Source organism: Melanotaenia boesemani, chromosome 20 (assembly GCF_017639745.1).
Source record: "Melanotaenia boesemani isolate fMelBoe1 chromosome 20, fMelBoe1.pri, whole genome shotgun sequence".
NCBI classification, from domain to species: Eukaryota; Metazoa; Chordata; class Actinopteri; order Atheriniformes; family Melanotaeniidae; genus Melanotaenia; species Melanotaenia boesemani.
The window spans coordinates 19,235,585-19,255,142 of NC_055701.1; the positions used below are offsets into that span (position 1 = coordinate 19,235,585).

A 19,558-nucleotide genomic window follows, 5' to 3' on the forward strand; every position below is an offset into this window, starting at 1 on the left:
TTTCTGTTTAATGACAGACACGTGTACATGCACAGAAACAGTCTTTCAAACACACATTCACACAAACATTCATACACTCATACAAGCGGCTGATTGTTTTCTGCATCCAACATGGAACGTTGCAATTTAACATTTTATCCCTTTTGGGAATCAGCACCTTATTCCTCCAACATTCCACTGTGGAACGGAAACCACTATTTTTATATATATATATATATATATGTGTGTGTGTGTGTGTGTGTACAACTGTATAATTGTAAAGATGATGATTTTGAACCAGCCCTGACTTCAGTTAGCATTCACGTTTATTACCACCTCTATCAGTGTGCCTTATGAAACACACCATTAGCAACCTTTATTAGTGTGCAAATTTGTACTGTTTGTATGTACAAAGTATTATATATACATTTGGTCATCATTGCTTTGAGGTTTTATGCTAAGCTAATTAGCATGCAGGCTCCAGCTTTGTATCAAGCAGACAGGAATGAAAGCAGCATCAAACTTCTAATTTGAGACCCAGCAAGAAAAACTATAAAAGTACAGAATTCTCTGTGTATGTATTACATGGTTGGGCTCACTCAAATTATGAGTATATTTTCTCATTTTGTCTTCAGGGCATTTTCCCAGGCATATAGAACAAGTCCTGGAAAAGTGCCAGACCAAAGTAAGAAGACTCAGATTCTTTGGTAGAAGTTTGTTTTTAATCTTTAAATCAAATATTTTTTTTATTGTGGGAGAGTTGTTAAAACATTTTCTACATGCCTATATGTCCCGAGATGTATATGTGAAGTTTAAAACATCTACTTAAAATGAAATCTATTAGAGAAGTTGGTGCAAAATCACATCAGTGATGTGCATTGTTGGTTTTATTCATTTCCACTTGTGATTTGAGGATGTAATTATGAGTAAAAAGATTATATGAACCATTTTAATCTGGTAAACACTGTGATTTAAAGAGAGGTCTTTGACTGCCCTATTTTATCATGAGCTACTTACTCCCACCATCATCCCCTCAGATTTCTTCTCAAACTTGGTCTCTTCTCTTTTTCCTGGCAGAGCTGACAGTGGTATTACCATCTGTCTGTGAAGCATCCTGGACGTGTGTGTGTCTGTGTGTGTGTGTGTGTTCAAGGTAGGATGGCCAGGCTGAGCCGGGAATGGGGCTCAGATGGAGAATTAAAGAGGAGAAGAACAAAGTCAGTCATTTAAAAGAAAAGATTGATTGAGAAACGGTAAAAGATGTTGAAAGGGCTGTGTGAGTGTGTGTTTGTGTACAAGCCCCAGCTGTATGAGGCACTAACCCTTCCAGTGACCTTGTCAGAGCTCGAAGAAGACCAGCTGAAAGAAAAGACACACAATGACACACAGCTGTTTTTGCAGAAATGCTCTGTACTGTGTGTGTCAGTGATGGATATCTAATGGCTTTCTTTTTGTTTACCAAGATTAAAAGAAATCCCTAACACATACATGTGTGTGTGCATGTGTGTGTGTGTTAAAAGCAGCTTATAGCCATTAATCAGTAGATCTTTAGCAGTGGTTTCTTTCACCAAACACCTATGTCATATAATAATCTACATCTGGCAATGAATGTGTGTGTTTGAATATATGTTTGTGTGTGCAACTGCAGACCACTTTTGGCAGCAGTTCTTAGCTTACTCGTGTATATATTTCCCTTAGAAGACAGCATATGAAGCTTTTGTGATTTTAGTGTGTTTATCCGTGTGGTTTTTGCTGTGTGTATGTGTAAGCACACACACTTTGTTAAAGGTTTTGTTTAAAACCCTGATGAGGACCACGTGCACAGCTGACACATGCCTTTTTGGTTTCTTTGTGTTCTTGCCCTATAGCCGGTTTGGTGATGCCATGTTATTTTCCACTTAAGATGAATGGCATTGGTTGCTGTTTTTATTTTTATTTTTTCACTGTGATGCTGTTTGGTTTTTACTCCTATTATTATGCAAGCAGAGAAGCATCGGCAGATTTAGCTTCCACTCACTCCGCATAGAGTAAAAACACAACTGACCCCAGAGAACCTTGAAAGACCTCTTGTTTGCATGTTTGGGTGAAATACTCGTCTTGTGTTGTATTTCCAAAGCGAACAGCGGGTGCAGTTACCTCAATTCACCAATAAACTGAGACCTTTTTGTTATCCTGTGTGTTTTTTTTTTTCATTAGTTTTCTAAGCAGGATATTTAACATAATCCCTAAGACTATTGTTAATGATGAAAAGCTTTGGCTTTATTTCACTCTCATTTCTATTTTATTCTTCCCCTTTAATCTTATCTTTTATTTCATATTAACATGATATGACTTGTGGAGCTTACAAAGGCTAATGTACCCATGCAAACCAGTGTACAATGAGACACAACAACTCAGACACAAACTAGAAGGATTAGTGTATTTTTCATTTTTTTTCCACAGGTCTACGTGTTCACCTTTGTTAAAATAAACTCTGCATGTTATTCATTGTCATTTAACATAAATGTGCATATCCTGTATTTCATTCTCTTCTATAAGGCTGTTACATTTTGAGTTTATCAAAATTAGGTTGAAAATTGCATGACTGCTGTAAACCCATTGGAAACAGTGAGATGTGATAAAAGCTCATCATCAATGCAAACAAGCTTTCATGCTCACATGAAGTGGAAAATTGCTTTGTCATTTAGAAAATTGCATCATACATACTGTTGGAAACACATTGTCTGGTGTAATAGAGGCATAGCATAATCTAGATATAATTGCAGAGTCATTTTTGGAAATAAGACTTTCTTTGTTGTTCAGTGAATGTTTGATCGATGATCAATATTACGTTTGTGTCTATTTAGTATGTAGCTAGCAGCTGTAAGCAAGGTGAATCTGGGCCTTTTTACATTTCAAGTTTTGTACAGGAGATTAAAGAAGATTTAGTGCCAAAATTTTAGATTTTTGACTGTAACACCTATCCATCTTTTTCTTTTAGTTTATTATAAGGTCAAAAAGATGCAGATGTTTTTCTGACATTTACTGCCATCATGACTGAACAATAAGAATGCCCTGTTTGTGTCTCTCTCTGTACTTTCCCAGGTAGGGAAGTTCAGTCAATTTCTCCATGAATGTACGTCACAATGATGATGACAGACCAGATTCCACTGGACTTGGCTCCGCCCCCCCTCCTGAACGGGGAAGTCCCTCTCATGCCTCACATGGTTAACGGTGATGCAGCGCAGCAGGTAAAAACAAACAAACAAACAAACAAAAAGCAAAACAAAAACACCTTCTCACACAGGTGTACATTTGCATCCAGCTGCAGGGTGAATTTGCAAATGCCTCAAACTTCTTTCAATATTCAGTACCCCTGTTGCCTTTCACATATTCTGAGTCATGCTAGAATACACATGAAGCTCATTTCTTTGTTGCCATTTCATCACAAGCACCCAGAAGTAGCCACTACCAGGAACAAGGCTGAGTACTGAGGGATAGAGATTTATTAACATTCATACAGTCCTAAAGATACGTTTTAAGCAGCTTAAGCTCACTTGCTCTACTGATGGTTCCCAAGTCTGAGCTTTAAATACTTTGGAATTCGCTGCTTCTGTGACTGTTTTATCAGATGCTGCAGAGCCAGCTGGATCACCATCAAAGTACAAAACCCCACCCGAGCTGTGCACAGGCAAAAGGAAGCAATCAATGTAATTAAAAGCAACACAGTCAGTTGACTTGGATTTAATCCTTTTGTCACAGATACAGTTTCACATTGTGTGCTTTTTGTGGATGAGGGATGGTAAAGTTTTTTTTTTTTTAATCAACCCTGGCCTCTTCCTCACAGCCAAGAGGAAGCATGGTGGGAGCGTTTTGACTGTGACACATAACATTTATGGGGTTTTTTGGCTGTTGTACACAGCAGTTAGTGAGCCCTTTTTATTGTAACACCCTGCAGTTTAAACTTGGTTCCTAGTGTGGAATCACAGATCTTGACCGATGATTATAAAGATTTGAGTCAGCAAGTGTGCGTCCACTTGTGTGTATATTTGTTTCTTGGTCTGTCATACTCTGTGTGTATAAGAGTATATGTGTTTGTTTCTTCAGCTCTTTCAACATCTGTGTGGGCATACTAGTGTCTGTGTTGAGTCTGAGTGTTTGTTTGCTTGTCTATGATCTTTCCTGTCTATCTGCATTTACTTGTCTACGTGTGTTTATCTGTGTCTGTTCCTGTAAAGGATTTTTTTCAAGTGAAATATATTATTTAGATATACAATTGGAATTTTAAGCCCAACCGATAATCTGTATTCATTGAAATTGAAAAGCTGTTTTTGGTACTCAAAGTTGAGGTGGTAAAGTACTATTACTTTTTACAGTAGACAAACCTCCATAACTCACATTTGTTGCATTTTGTTGACTCAGCATAAAATATTACCAAGCAAATGATGAGTAGAAGAAGTCATTTTTGTTACGTTGATAGAATTTAGTTTTTCTGCCTTTGACTGTGTTTTCTCTATGGCCGTCATGGCTGGGACCCATGGTAACACTAGTTTAAAAAAAAAAAGAATATTGGAGTTTGCAACATAAGGCAAGGCAATTTATTAATTTGGCAGAATCCAACAAGGAAATTTAAATAGCTAGAGAGCAAATATAAGATGTAATAAGACATATTATCTCAACAACAAAATAAAATAAGATAAATAAAAGTATGAGGGACAATACAGTAGAAGTCACTAATCAAAGTCCATCAATTTCATTCAGCCACTCGAGTGCAGTGGCAAACATGAAAGTCTAAAAATTGGATTTAAAGAAGCAATCATTGCAGCAAACCTGCTGTTCTCTGGGAGTTTGTTCCACATATGTTGTGCTTAAAAACTAAAAACTGCTTCTACTTGTTTAATTTTAATGGTGGGGACAGAAAGCAGACCTGTTCCAGATGACCTAAAAGTGCCTGTAAGGATCAGATATTAATTATATTTGAGCTGTAAACTATTTAAAACTTGGCTTTTAACAGAATATGAAGAGTCAATGTTACATACTACCCAGAACCCCATATTGGCTACATAACAAACTTTTGCTAACTTTTTTTCTTAACACTTGCATCATAAAATACATACTGTTATTTATCTGCCTGACAGAAGGAAGGATGGACAACAAAATCAGCATCAGTTGTAATTTATTTTTATTCAGGGAAATCCTGGAAGCCAAGGTTGATGTTGTTTTTATGGAAAAGGGTAATTTAAAAGGGGTGTGACATATCAGGGAAAGACATGAACCAAGTGGTAAAGCGAAATCATGGAGTTAGCGTCGGTATGGATATCAAGCTCTATAAAGTATTCCTCTCAAAACGTTGGTGTTTCAACATAAAAACATAGTTTTAACAGTTTCTAAGGTTAAAATGTCTTTTTCTTATGGTGCTAAAGTTTTTAATCTGTTAATCACATCTCTTGTTGATTGATCTGTACTGACTGCATCGTCATAATGATTTTAAATACAGCAATACAGATCTTAGTGCGTGCAGGTTTAAGCATTCCCTTCACACACTCATACCCACATGGTCCGATATTGGGATTTTCTCAGTCTTTAGGTCGCCATGTACTATGCTGAGGTTGCATAGCAACAGCAGCCGCTGCAGCAGACAGAGCAGGAAGTATGCGAATGTGTGTGTGTATGTGTGTGTCTGAGGGAGAGGATCAGGTTAGTGCTGAGATGGGAAAAGATGCAGAGACAGCAGGAGGAGTGAAGGACATGAGACTTCTACAGCAGCACACCTGTGGAGCATAGGCAGAGCTGTGTTTGTGTGTGCATGCATGTGTGCCTAGATATATGTGCAATGGAGGGTCACCTGTTTCATGTCTACAGCCACGTGTGCACTCTCAACAGTCTGTACGCGGAGAATATGACGGTAGGGAGCATGCATGCTTTTTTTTTAGCCTCGCTCAGGAAACAACACTCAGAAAGCGAAACAATGTCATTTTGGTTTCATCTGTGTGCATGCTCACCTGTCTCTGTGTTCACTTAAGATATAAGCGCCTCTGTACATTTTGTTTCTGTGTACTGGTTTACTAGCACAGTTCAAAGAGAAAGGCTTCTCCTCAGATCAAGATATTTTACCAGTGGCTTATTTAACACCACATTACAAATGTGTGAACTCTCAGTGCACGCCCTACTCCAAGATACAATGGCTATCATGCCACCTCTGCAAGATGATTTGCTGCACAGTAGGGACTCTGTCATGTTGTGTTGTTGTTTATTGCCTAATTTTTATTTATTTTGTATTATTATCATGTTTTCTTTTTTCTAATAATGATGTTTTTGTGTTTGACAGGTGATTCTGGTGCAGGTGAACCCCGGGGAGACATTTACTATCCGGGCAGAGGATGGTTCGCTGCAATGCATCCAGGGTAAGTCTCTTCTTATATTATCATGTTATTATATTACCATGTGACATGCTCACCACCCATATTTGAACTTTATGCTTGCTGCATGAGATTTTTGGACTGAAAATGCATTAAACAATTTGCTGGTTATTTATTTTATTTATTTTTATTTGTTATTTTTGGAAACCATTGGGCTCCATTGATTTCACTTAATAAAAAAAAGCCACTGCTAATGCAGCATTATCTATTGATTAATTCAGGGCAACTTCTGCTTCCTCCACATAGTTGTAGTTTGCTTCCTGCATTTGGTTGAATTGAAGTGAACCGAATTATGTTTTTAGGTGAAGCAGACTTTACTTTTTTGATGCACAAGTTTGTGCATTGACACCTCCATCAAATGAACTTTACTTTTCAAGCACACCAACTAAATCAAGAGTAAAGGTGTCCAGAAAACCTCAGAATTCCAGTCAATAATGCAAAAAGTAAGGGTGAGGAGAAGGAAGAGGATGGGTTGGCATCAAAGGGTGTAATCTCCAAATTAAAAACTGCTACTTGAAAGCAGTTTGCTTGACGGCAAACTTGGTGAGACTGGGCGGCCGTGGCTGAACTCAGGCTACGTCCCATGCCAGCACATGAAAAGACTGGAAATGGGAGCCACTTAAAACCTCTTAAGGAGGAGGGAGGTGACAGTAACATGGGATTTCCCCCCAACTTTTCTTGTCTCACTTTGATGATGTCAGAGACTGTAAGCTGCTGTTCAGAAACTTTGAAAGGATGTCTTTGTTTTCCTTGCAATCTCTTTCCTTCTCTGACTTAGTTCAGTCTTTCTTCGCCCTCTCAGTTGAGAGAAAGCAGTTTTGGCTAATACTACTGTATAATTCTATTTTCACTGAAATCAGAAGGATTGCCGCAGGTGGACCTACGGGCAGAGATAGTGGAAATGGTGTGATGGGATGAGTAGATGCAAAGATGTGCAGATACAACTAAAGATATTGGATATGGATAATTGGCTTGTGGAAAAATGGTTAAAAGATAAATGGTAGAATGCTTTCATTCATACCGGGAACAAATGAGAGGGGGACCAGGTTTTGATTTGCTATAAACTCACAGTATTGACACAGTTCTGGTCTGGCTCTGGTGGTTTTTCTGTTTATTGTATGGTTCCATGTGTGCAACTGTAAGCAAAATTTAGCATCGATGGCACAGTGTGCACATGCTTGCCTGTTTCTGATGCCTTTTACTACAGTTGCAGACAGGTAATTGGCTGGAAGGTTGGTGGCTAGAGGTCAAATTTGAATGCAGATGTTATTAATGTGGAGCCACACACAAACACGCCCACACACACACACTTACACACACACACACACACACACACTCCACTCCTTCAACCTTCCTCCAAAGGAGGTCACTGAGTTTAATGAGAGGTGGAGTGTGGTGTGTTTTGAAGACGAACTGAGCCGCTCTTTAGACTGACTTGGTGTGATTACTGAGACCTCAGAGCTTTGTGTTTGCACATGCTTGTGTACTTGTGTGCTTGTGTGTGCGTTAGTACTTAGGGTGCAAGTGTGTGTGACTTTACAGAGTGAGATTACAGAGACCTCAGGGCACAGCCGGGGAGCAACTTTTATATAAAGTAACCTCTGTTTAGCTGCTACACTGCGGTGCATGCATGCAAACGTGTAGACACACACGGATGCTCTGCCACGACAGATCCAGTCTGGAGACATCAATTCAGCAGCCAGAAGAGACGCTTTCATGTAATTCTTCAACTCTTATACACTCTCCACCCAATATCTTCTCCATTAGTCTCCTCCTGTTTTTCTTTTCCTCAATGCACACCTGGAGCAGAATAGAGGATATTGTATTTAAGGTATTTATGCTAAACATTAGCTCCATCAATGCTAACTGCTTCTGGATCAGTTCAGCTCACCATCAGAGCTTAAGAAAGTTTTAGGAATCATGCTGACATGTATGTGATTAAATAATTCATTTCTTTAGTCATTTAAGTAAATGTCAGTGAGCTGCTGCGACCTTCCCTCTTCGGTAGAGATTGCTGCCTTCCTTTGTTTGTCATTGCTTGCATCTTTTTGGGTGTTTCTTTGTGTCCTTTTTAGTAGTGAATCACTTTATCTTAATCTTATCCTTTCCTGTATCAGTCAGCTAATTAGCATTTTCTCTGTGTGTTTGCAAGTGCCAGCGTGTCTCCATCCGCTGCTTAAACAGACTGACCTGTCAATGCTCCAGGGGTCAACTTCAACTAGCGCCCCACACACCCTCAACCCCCCTTTTCAGCTCCCCCTTCCCATTTTCTCTTCCTCCCCCACTAAGACCATTCCCCTGAGCTTTCCCACACTCACATCAAAGGGCAAGACTCTAGAGGGTGTGTTAGAGCACCCTGCTCTGGAATGTGAGTGTGTTACCATGAGTTTGTGGGCTTGCAAGTGTCTATGTGTGTTTTACAAGGCTGTGTTGGTTTACTGTGTTGTTTGGTCTTTGTTGAAATTTTATGGGGGGATGATGAGGCCAGGAGGTGAAGCGCAGGAAGGTGTGCCCTGCCAAGGAGGATATGACATCATAAGTCTTGGGTGGCAGCAGCTACATTTTTCATGCAGCTTAGTAATAGGTTGTGGTTTGGTTAGTCATAGCTGTCTGGCAGCCTAGCTATAAGTTCTCAGTTTAATGGATATAAAATATGTATCTATGTTTTAGATATATATGGAGATATGTATGAAGCTATGCCATATTTTCTCAAAAACTGACATTTAATTGTAGCTTTTATACTTTAAAGGTGAATAGAAACTAAATGTAGGGGGATAGACTCGCCACATGATGTAATTTCTTTCCACTGATGCCATATTAATTTACTCCTATTTTTTTCAGTTGTTTGTATGTAACTATACCTATATAAACATATGAGCAATTATTAAGTAATTACTAAATAATTATTAAACCAAATTTAAATATACACTAACAGAAAATTTTGATTAAATTTGGGCTTGTGAGGCAGATTGATGCCTTAGTTCAGTCTCAGTGCTGCTGCATTGCAGTGGCATGCTGGGAAATGCAGTCCTTCTCTCTGCTGCAGTCCTGTTTGCTTTGGCCATTTTTTCTGAATAACACATGGTTGTATTCAACACTGCCCGTGTGACTTCTGTTGTGTGCTGCTGCACTGGCTGGGTGCGTGGTATCCTCATGTCATTGAACAGAAAGGTGAGAATCAGGGGTCTGGTTTGTGTTTTGCCAGCAGATGCGTGCAGTTTTTGCTCACTTTTCTCTCTCTGATTAATGTTCTCTGTGCTTGTCTGGGTGCATCCGGATTCTGTTATTTCACGTCTTCACGCTTCTCCCAAAATCGATCAGCCCTGCTGTCATAAAAGATGTTCCGCTGACCTTAATGCTGCTCAGAATGGCTTTGATAAGACATCTATGAGATACTCCTCTTGTAATAGTAATGGGAAGCTGTACTGTAACCACAACATGACAGCACTTACCAAAGAAGTCATCTAAATGAGAAGTGGTACAAGAATTTGTAGTCTTTATGGTTTTCATGGAACTTGCATTTATTTCATTGTTGCATACTCTAACCACCATGTATGAACCACAGACTCTTCTTGAAATGTGGGTTCTTTGCAGGTTATACAAAATTATTTGGACTACTTATGAGGCATCATTGTGAACTAGACTGTTTGATGATTTGTTCAAACTCATGGGCAAACTAAGCAAGAATGAGAAGATTAGAAGAATTAGAAGAAGCTAAACAGAATGTGGATATCTCCCTTTTTTCCCTTCTTTCCTAGTGCTTCTCTCTTCTCCTCCCTTTGTTTCACTTGGTTTGTCTCTACTTTTCCTTGCTTCACTGTTTACCTCAGTTGGATGGACAATGCTGATACTGCTCTTGTTGGGTGCACTGCCTTGCTACAGAAGTTTGCTGAGGTTTTCTTTGACTAGCCTTCTGCCAGAGTGTGCACTTCTACACTCTCAGCCCTTTGATGTAAATGGAAATTGCTGGTTGAGAGAAAAACGATGGAAAGTCTCGCGGCCTGTGTTTACTTCGAGCCAGATGGCTCTAAACAAACTGGGGTAGAAGACACAAATACATTTTTTTCAGAAGGGCTTAATTTAGTGTGCTGTTTTGGACAGTCCTATTGCTGCTTGTAACCAGAAGTGGTTGTTTTAGGATCTTTTTCAAACCTACTTTGAAATCCAAATCCCACCCATATGGGGCAGTGTGACTGGGTCGCTGAAATTAAAATTGCTGTGCAGTAGACAGAAGGGTGGCTGATGTCTATATTCCAGTCAGCTGAAAGTAGCATATACAGAGCATATGACAAATCAACTGTATTTTAATCCCTTTTTTTGTGAAAATGAAAATAAAGTCCCATAATCCCAAAATAGAGTCCCATTTTCTCTTTGCTTGTCATTATGTGTAAAGAGGTGTGATTAGAAACACTAGTGGGTGCTAATGTTAACGTCAGATTCAGTTTAAGCCGCAGAAATTAATCTTTTAACCAACTGAATTATATTCCAAATATATAGTCATTGTCTGTGGTTGCTTTGCTTTCAACTACTAACATTATTATCATACTGGTTTATTTGTCCAATAAAACTGTTTGTCTAATATCAGAGCTTCCCTGGCACTAAAGAAAGCAGGGCTGTTTTCAGCTTTGTGGTAAAGGATTTTTTAAGATAATCAAATGGAGTTGGGAGCTGAGAATTTAATTCATCAAATTGAGTTGAACAATTTTCAGTCTACTAACAAATACAAATTTCCAGCTGCAAGATTTTCATCTGGAATCCGCACACCCTACATAAATGCTTTCCTAAAACAACCAGTTCACCATATTTGTCAAGCTCATTCAAATGAATTTGCAGTGATGTCTCAGTCATAAATGTGTTGAGTAACTAACACTGCTGCAGATTATTTTCTCTGCTTAACATTGCATCTCGTTGACTTCTGCTGAGTCTGTGTTTATGGTGCATGCTTCATATCATGTTGGAAAAGAGGAATAGGTGGAGAAGTTCATGGCAGAAAGAGATCAAATAATGGAGAAATCCTGTGTGTGTGCTGTGTGTATTTGGGTGTACATATGTCTCTGTGTGTACTTAATATTTATGTAGTCTTGGCTTGACAGCCGGTGAAGAAAAATCTTTTTGCAGAAGATTTACTTGCGAGATTGTATGCCCTCAGGGCAACTTTAAAACTGGTCTGAGGGGCGTGTTTGGCGCATATATCTTAATTTTGTGTTATGTCCCATTGCATTTGGGAAACTGGTCACCATGGTAACTGACTCTCACTCCAGGTGGTGTGTAATGGAATGTGATCCCTCAGGGCACAGTTTATGTGTACTTTGTGCATGTGTGTTTGTGTGTGGCATACATGACTTTCTCTTTTTCTTCAACCAAGAATTTTAACCCCAAAGGAGTTTTTAAGAAAGAAAGAAAAGGACAGAGATGACTGGGTTGATGCAAGGTAGTTAAAACCTATACTTCAGTGTGTGTGAGGCAGAGAGAGAGTTGACTGCTGTTGCATGCCCTGCCCGGCACTTAATTATAAACTCAATGCCCTCACTCAGTAAGGCATGAGGAGGCAGGGCAAGGATGGGAGAGGGGAAGGAATGGAGTTTAAATAAAATGACAAAATGTATGAAGGTAAATAAAGGAGGAAAGGCAGTAAGAGAAAGAGGGGTAGAGTAAGAATAGGAGAAGTAGACGTTGCATGTCTGGTCGTGCCTACTGCCATGCATTCCGGGTGAGGCCACTTCCTCTATGCGATGACCCCAGTCACCTCTGTGCTGCAGCTGAGCCGGTCTAGTTTGCCAGCTCATAATTTCTGTTGCGACTGGCCCACTTGGGTAACTTGGGAGTGGGAGTGGTTTGGAAGGGTAGAGGAGGGTGACTGCAACCCTTGAGAATACAGTGTCTGTGCAGAGGAGAGCATTTGCCAATTTTTCCAGACATACAGAGGGAGAAGGAAAGATCTTTTCCAGGGATGAAATTCTTGGCTCTCTTGAAGCTCAGGGTACAGCTGGAGCACTTCTCTCCCTTTCTACACCTTCAATCCCTCCTCCTCTCTTTCTCGTTAACTCTTCCACTTCCTCCCTTGCTTCCCTGTCTTCCCCTTGTGATAAGTTTTGCTGATATGAAGGCTGTTTTTAAACCTAATAGCACTGTGCAAAGGTCTTGAGGCCCCTTCCTTAATTTATAAGTTGTCAGGAAAATGGAAAATAGGCGCAGTGATTTAATAAAACATGCACAAATATAAACGAAAATACTAAAGCAGAGTTTTTGTTTACAAGCCGTATAACCATTAAAGTCAATAATTGATATAAACACCTTTATATTTTAACACAGCCTGAACTGTCTTACACAAGCTTTCTTTTGTAACTTCTTTACATTGTATTAAAGAAAACTTCTGCAGGCTTCTTGAAGGATGCCCTAAAACTTTTGCTCTGCATTCTGTCAAAATTATCCCACACTGCTTCAATAATGTTAAGGGCTCAGGGATGGATTCATCACTCCAAAAGACCAGTTGTTACTAATTTTCCATCTAATTTTTGTATAATTTGGCATTTAAAACAAGCCATTTTTCACTGTTCCCTTCCTTAAGAATGGCTTCTTAACAGCCACCATTTTTAATCAGGTTTAGGCCAACAGTAGATGGATCAGGCGAAGGGTCAGAAGCATCTCCAAGGTCCTGTGCCAGGTCTTAGCTGTTTTGTCCCTCCCCATTTCTTAAGGATATCACTTTCAGGTACTGTTCATCTGCCATAGATAGTTTTTCAGGTCTGACACTGATTTCTCAGTTCTTTTAAAAATATGCTGCACATCATGCTGACATATTCCAAATTTTCATCTAACAGCTCTTTGTGAACAAATTGTTGGTGCAAAAATATTACTTTGATTGTCAAACTATGTCTATATTTTAGTATATTTCATAGATGCAACCAAAGATACGAGATTAACAAAATATCTTTGCAACAGGATTTTGCCAAAAGTTTCAACTTAAAATGTTTTGCTTAGTTATATGTTATATGTGGACACAGTACTGATTCATCCCTTGAGTCAGGTGTCCTTTTAAACCTAAAGGATTTATAGTTCATAATATTAAGAAGCTTCAATAAGCAAAACGTTTCTTTAAGAGTGGTCAGATACAAGGACTGGTTTTAAAAAAATGAATGAAAACACGGCCAACGTCCAAAGAAAAAACTTCAGATAACATGGAGACCAATTGCTTTAGGCGATTTTTAAAGATTATAAGAACATCTTTCTTCTTGACTGCAAAATATAAAGAAATGATAGTTGTCTCAAGACATTTGCAGAGAACTGTAGCTCCTGAGAGTCATTTTAAAAATGTTGTATCCCCTTATACATGCTTACACATGCTGCTGTGTGAATCATAATAAATTATTCATCAAATGAGACCATTCAGGCAGCAAATTCTGATGATACACATCAATGAGGAGTCTGTATTTATCAAAGGATGAAGCAAGTGTGCCTGAGTCCTCTTGCACAGCTGCACAAGTTCCACATGTGATTGTTTACATCATGTGTATTTAGATTTCACAGGGAAGCCCTGTTTTTTTCTTTTCCTGCACTGATCTGATTGGATGGGTAGAAGTGTGTGTCAGTCTATGGGTGGACTTAACCAGGGAGGTCAAGGAATGGTTGGAGACAATGGCCTGGAAGAGAATTTAATCTGACCCAGATACTTTTCCTTATTTCTATTCTTTTTACATATAATTGCAATGTCTAGCATGTCTTCACTTCCTCTCTTGTCAGATCATCTAACAACTATAGAGCATGCACACGCACTCGTGCACAGGCACATACTGTTGAAACACATACAAAAAGAGTGGAATTCATAGTTGGAGAATGGGGGAAAGTCCCTGCTAATCTAGGACTTCCAGTCTTGCCTCCTGTCTTTCCACTGACATTCACAATTCCTCTTCTCTTCTCTTCTCTTCTCTTCTCTTCTCTTCTCTTCTCTTCTCTTCTCTTCTCTTCTCTTCTCTTCTCTTCTCTTCTCTCATCCACACTTTCTCTGCTCCTTGTGGTGGTGGACACAGACTTGGTGCTGTTCAGACTGTGACTCATACCCCAGGAATGCCCCATATTAACATGTGGAGAGATATGAGAAAAGTAAGGGGGAGAAGTACAGCTGCTTACAAACACAGCACATCGAGTACAGAGGGGGAAAAAATGAGTAAAAAGTACCAGAAGCTTTGCTATGGCTCGATTTCAGGATTTTTGGCATCCTGAGGATTTCAGAGAGTGGGGAGAAACAGCAATGTGTAAAAGAAACAGAGCAGAAAATGATTCCATGACTTAGTGTCTGTTTACACACCAACAGATGTTGCACTTCTTGTCTGTCTTTCTCTCTTTTTCTTACTTTCTTTTTTCTAGACATGTAGAGTTAATTAGAGAATGAACACAATGAGTCACCAGTGTCTGGATTGTGTATATTATTGTGCACAGGTGCGTGCTTGCACATCTTTGCCAGGAGTTTGTGCACACAGCCAAATGAATTTGTATATTTGTGCTAAGTGAAGTATAGTATGCCAGAACCATGCAGTGTATGTTGCTTTGAAACCAATTCTAAAACATTTGTATCTCTGTGTCTGAGAGTAGTCTCATGCGAACAAGTAGTAAGACTGTGTGTGACTTGTTATGTCCGGATTTATGCCACACTAGCCTGAATGTGTATTTGACTGTTGAATGTTGTTTGAGCTAAGGTGACCGTGATTTATGTCAGTGTACACTATCCCAATGTCAGTATGTTTTACAAGTCAGTTGTGTCTCTTTCATGTCAGTGCAACATCCAAAGAGTTCATTCACATATGTCCAGGTGTGTATCTCGAGACTTTACTGCAGGTTGAAATTTATTCATCATAGTGTGTGTGTGTTTGTGCCTTGGGAGTATGTGTGCAGCTGTTAGAGTGTGTGTTTGCACATGTTTAAGATCTTGAGAACAAAGCATGGCTGGGCTCAATGTCCCTCCAGACATTACGTTGCTCTCTTCTGGGGCAGATCCAGCAGCCGAAGTAGGTCAGCTGACAACACCCCTCCTCTAGGTGGGGGTGAACTGGAGAGAGAACTGGGCTGGGTGGAGGTATAGGCTGGCACCCATACAACATGCTCAACACTTAACAGATCAAGGTTTGTATGTTAGCAGGGTATTTACACAACAATCAGGATAAAATGAAAATAACATCATAATAAAAGAAATGTAACGTTCTTGGAAAGTTTGGAAGGACCATCTCCATGAGGAGTTGACTAAAGTTTATTTGCCTAAATAGGAAAACCTTATTCCAGAATAACTGCAGGAATCCAGTTTTATGAAAATTTTTTTTTTTTTTTTCGAAGTCTACAAGTGAAAAATTTAATTACTGTATCTTTTAATAGCGATGATGTTTATATGTTTATCAGGAAACAAAACCATTTGGAGCAAAATTTTCTTTGGCACCTGGCTCCATCGTGAGCGTCATTGTTTACATTTTTGCTTGTGTACTACACTGGTTACCATAGGACTGATTTTTTGCAAGTCAAATTCAACTCTCAAGTCTTAGAGTGGGAAGTCCAAGTCAAGTCACAAGCTGCATTTAGTTGTAATGTGTAATCTGCCTGCAATGCCTATCTGTTCTGTAGACCACTGCATTTTAATATTCAAGGAATTTAAATTCCATACACACCTTAACATTAAATGTAACAGCACTGATCTACCATTTATTACCATGTGATATATTAAAATATTATAATATGGTTTTCTGCTTCTGGGTATCTATTAGGGGACATAAGACAAGTATCAGATTGTGTTCAATAGGATTTTGAGCAAAGTTTATACCATAAATTGAAGCAAAATGTCTCAGAAACTGTATGTGACAAAAATGTCACATCAGGCTCTTATGTGTTAAGGTGGTAAGTGAAGCTGGGTGTGGTGGATCCAGTGTCCTATATTTTTATGCTGCAGACGTTGCAGTTTGTTACTCTTTTATTTGTCCCTTTATGAAGTTTTCAATACCTGAACGTTACAATGACAGATTGTTTTTACTTATTGTGGATGAAACATCTGTGTATGTGTAATGTTACGTCACCATTACATCTGGGGAAATGACAGCAGACAGGAGATCAGACAGAGAGAAAATCATGAAGAAAAAAATGAACATTTTTTTTACTAGTTTTAAATCACAAGTCTGAGTTGAGTCTAAAGTCTTTTGAGTGCGAGTCCAAATCAAGTCTGAAGTCAATGCAGACTAAGTGCAACTTGGGTCCAAGTCCCAGACTCAAGTCCCTATGTCTGCTGTAGGATTCCACTAAGGGGCACATTAGAGAGCTTAGATAGAGTTGCCAAATTTGTTGGGTGTAAACAAAACAATAAACATGTTGACAATGAGGAGGTTGCATGTATATTTAGCCTTTGATGGCACTAATGGCATGTGTCAAAATACTGAGAAAGAAATTTTAAGTGCTGAAAAGGGAATGTTATGCCGGAGGTCCTCGGTTCAAATCCCGGACGAGCCCCCGAATATGTTACTGTTCCTAAAACATATATAAAATATAACATCCCCTCAAATCAGTAATAATGAAAAAAAGTTTAATATAAATAATTACTTGACAAACCAAAACTATAAGGGAGAAGAAAGTCCATGCCAAAGCAAACAAAGGTGAGAGCAGACCACAAACCAGCCACACAATGAGCTGTAGGATCTGAGTTGCCCCCCTAACATGATATCCAAAACTATTGGAAAAGAATAAAAAACAACAACAGAATTACTGGTGACTCCCAACTCAACTTAAATACAACCATGAAACAAGAGACGACAACATTATCAGGCTGGTGTGGAGACTGCCTCTCTGCGGCTTTTTTCAGTCATGTGAACCTTTCCAGCCAATCACCAAAGATGGAGAAGGCAAGACTGGTTAGGCACAGGGAAAAACACATTGAACACACCTTGACAATGGCATGTGTAACAGGAGGCAAACATGTATAAAAATTACAGTAATTACAAGTTTGATTAAGCCAATCAACCAGTGGTGTGCTTGAGAATGTCAGTGCACAAGTTTGGCTATTTGTCAGCAAGCAAACCTCCCTGGTGGCTGACTCCATGCAGCATTTAACATGGAGAAGTGATTTTGCACAAGTAAAGATTCAAACTCTTTGGTACTCCCCCCCATCATCTTCATAGAAAGGATCCCAGATGAGATTAAACCAGTGGACCAGTAAAATACAGTGGTGATCTTACAAACCACCAATGCTGATGTTTGATGTTGGTGAGATCATCACACTGTTGATAGTTCCATCAGCTGGCATAACAGATAAGAACTTTTGCTTGTTTCCTTATGACGCAGTTATGCAACATTGAGCTTATCAGCTTAAAGTAGAGTGGCTTACTCATCCTAAGAAACATGTTTACACATACCTGCATAGAAACACAAACACGCACACACATAAATACACACAACATATACATTCAGTAAGGCTCTGTGCTCAGACGTTGCAATTCTCAAGCTTATGGTTTACATTCCACTGCAAATCAGCTGCCCGCTCAAATTACAGCCTGTTGAGCAGAACATAGATTTAAGATCCAAAGTGTGGATTTGCACTTCTTTACACTCATCTGAAGGTGTTTGTCACATTGGACACCAGCTGTGTGTCCATTTATCCATAACTATGTATGTGTGCTATATCCTACCTCACTCTGTAGAGTGTCAGTGTCATGAGAGCAAAGGACTAAAGGCAGGGCGGCGCAGGAAGTCCTCACTTCCTTCTCGATCACCAAGCCTCTGCCTGCCTAGGGCAAAGATGTCCGTGGGATTTGACTTAAAGCAGATAAACTGGAGGCCTTTGAATCGTGTGCATTATTGTTTGTCTATACACATATAATTAGCATCAAGTGATACAGGTTGTGTGTATACTGCACACTGACTGTGCTATTTTTAAGTTGTCTCCCATATTTCCTGCTGAAAACAGTCTCTCCATCTTCCTCACTCTGTTTCTCCTTTTATTGTTTCCCTCTCCTTCATTACACTTCCCATTATGCTCCATACTTTGTTCCCTCTCTGAGCATCTAGTAGCTAAATCAGCTGACTGAAAGATCCACTGGGATTTGTTTCATTTTTATATAAGGCATTCATCTTAGAAGTGACAATAGACCATGTGCTCCCAAGTGTGTATTTTGTGTGTGTGTGTGGATTGGCTAGGCAGTAGAGGAAGCTGTCGTGGGAGTGACTTGCTCTTGGAGCTCCAAGGACAGATAACATTACCCTGCTGATGCTTACATAACTTCCAGGCAACGCCACGTCACAACTGACCCAGACGCACACACACACATACAAATGTACAGATGAACACTTAGATATACACACATACAGGAATACAGCTTCCCATCTAGACTGAGTATCTACCTCCATGGGGCACAGCTAGGGTGAACAAAATTTGTATTTTTGTGGGAAAGTTGTACTGTTGAAATAAAGAGAACATATTGTTTCAACAATACAACTTTCTTATACTTTTTAATTCTTTTGTTTCTGTGTTGTTGGGAAATCCATTTGAGTCTAGGTGGTTTGTATGTAGGTCAGCTCACTAACAGGCTCTGACACTCGACACACACAAACAGACACATGCACACATGCTTTCCCAAGAGGGTCTGTGTTTCCTTTCAATGTGGTGACCACATGTGCCGAGATGAAGGGAATGAAGGGAAAGACAGAAAGTCCTTTGCCTTTTCTTGAGGGGGCAAGCAGGCACAGCTTCAGGCTGATACTCACAGTTGGCATATATTGTCTGATCTATAGGTGTGGATGAGCGTGTGTGTTTACATATTGAGCATTACAAAGGACGCAAGTAATTTGGTGTGTGTGAGGCCACTTTTTCTGTGCCGTGCTTTGGGGGCCCTTACACAGCTGTCTTTGACAGCTGCTTCATGGGAAACATCTGATGAAATGTTGCTTCATCTCCTCTTGTCTGTGTATGTTTATTACTGTATTCATGGGTACATGTTGGTCCTACTTTTTTATTTATTTATTTAATCATTGTTTAAATTGATTTGATTTATATATTGAATGAGCCAGTTGATAAGCAGGTTTGCTTCCCGCATGAGTTTGTATGTTTGTGCCTGTGTGTGGTGGTAAAGTCTGAGACAGGATGTTTACTGTGGACATGTGTATATTTCTTGTGTAAATCTTTAGCACCAAAAGTTTAACTTTGCAAGGTGACACTTAAA

At 39.4% G+C, this 19,558-nt stretch overlaps 1 protein-coding gene across 2 annotated transcripts in view; it reads left to right on the forward strand.

The window, feature by feature from the left end:
* The window catches only part of fndc3ba (fibronectin type III domain containing 3Ba), an 87,678-nt gene that overhangs the window by 18,068 nt on the left and 50,052 nt on the right, over positions 1-19,558 (forward strand). For both annotated transcript variants that reach the window (XM_041971149.1, XM_041971148.1), the window contains exons 2-3: positions 3,064-3,209; positions 6,287-6,362. In XM_041971149.1, coding sequence (XP_041827083.1) covers positions 3,093-3,209; positions 6,287-6,362 — 193 coding nt within the window. In that variant the 5' untranslated portion in view covers positions 3,064-3,092. The remainder of the gene's footprint in view (positions 1-3,063; positions 3,210-6,286; positions 6,363-19,558) is intronic.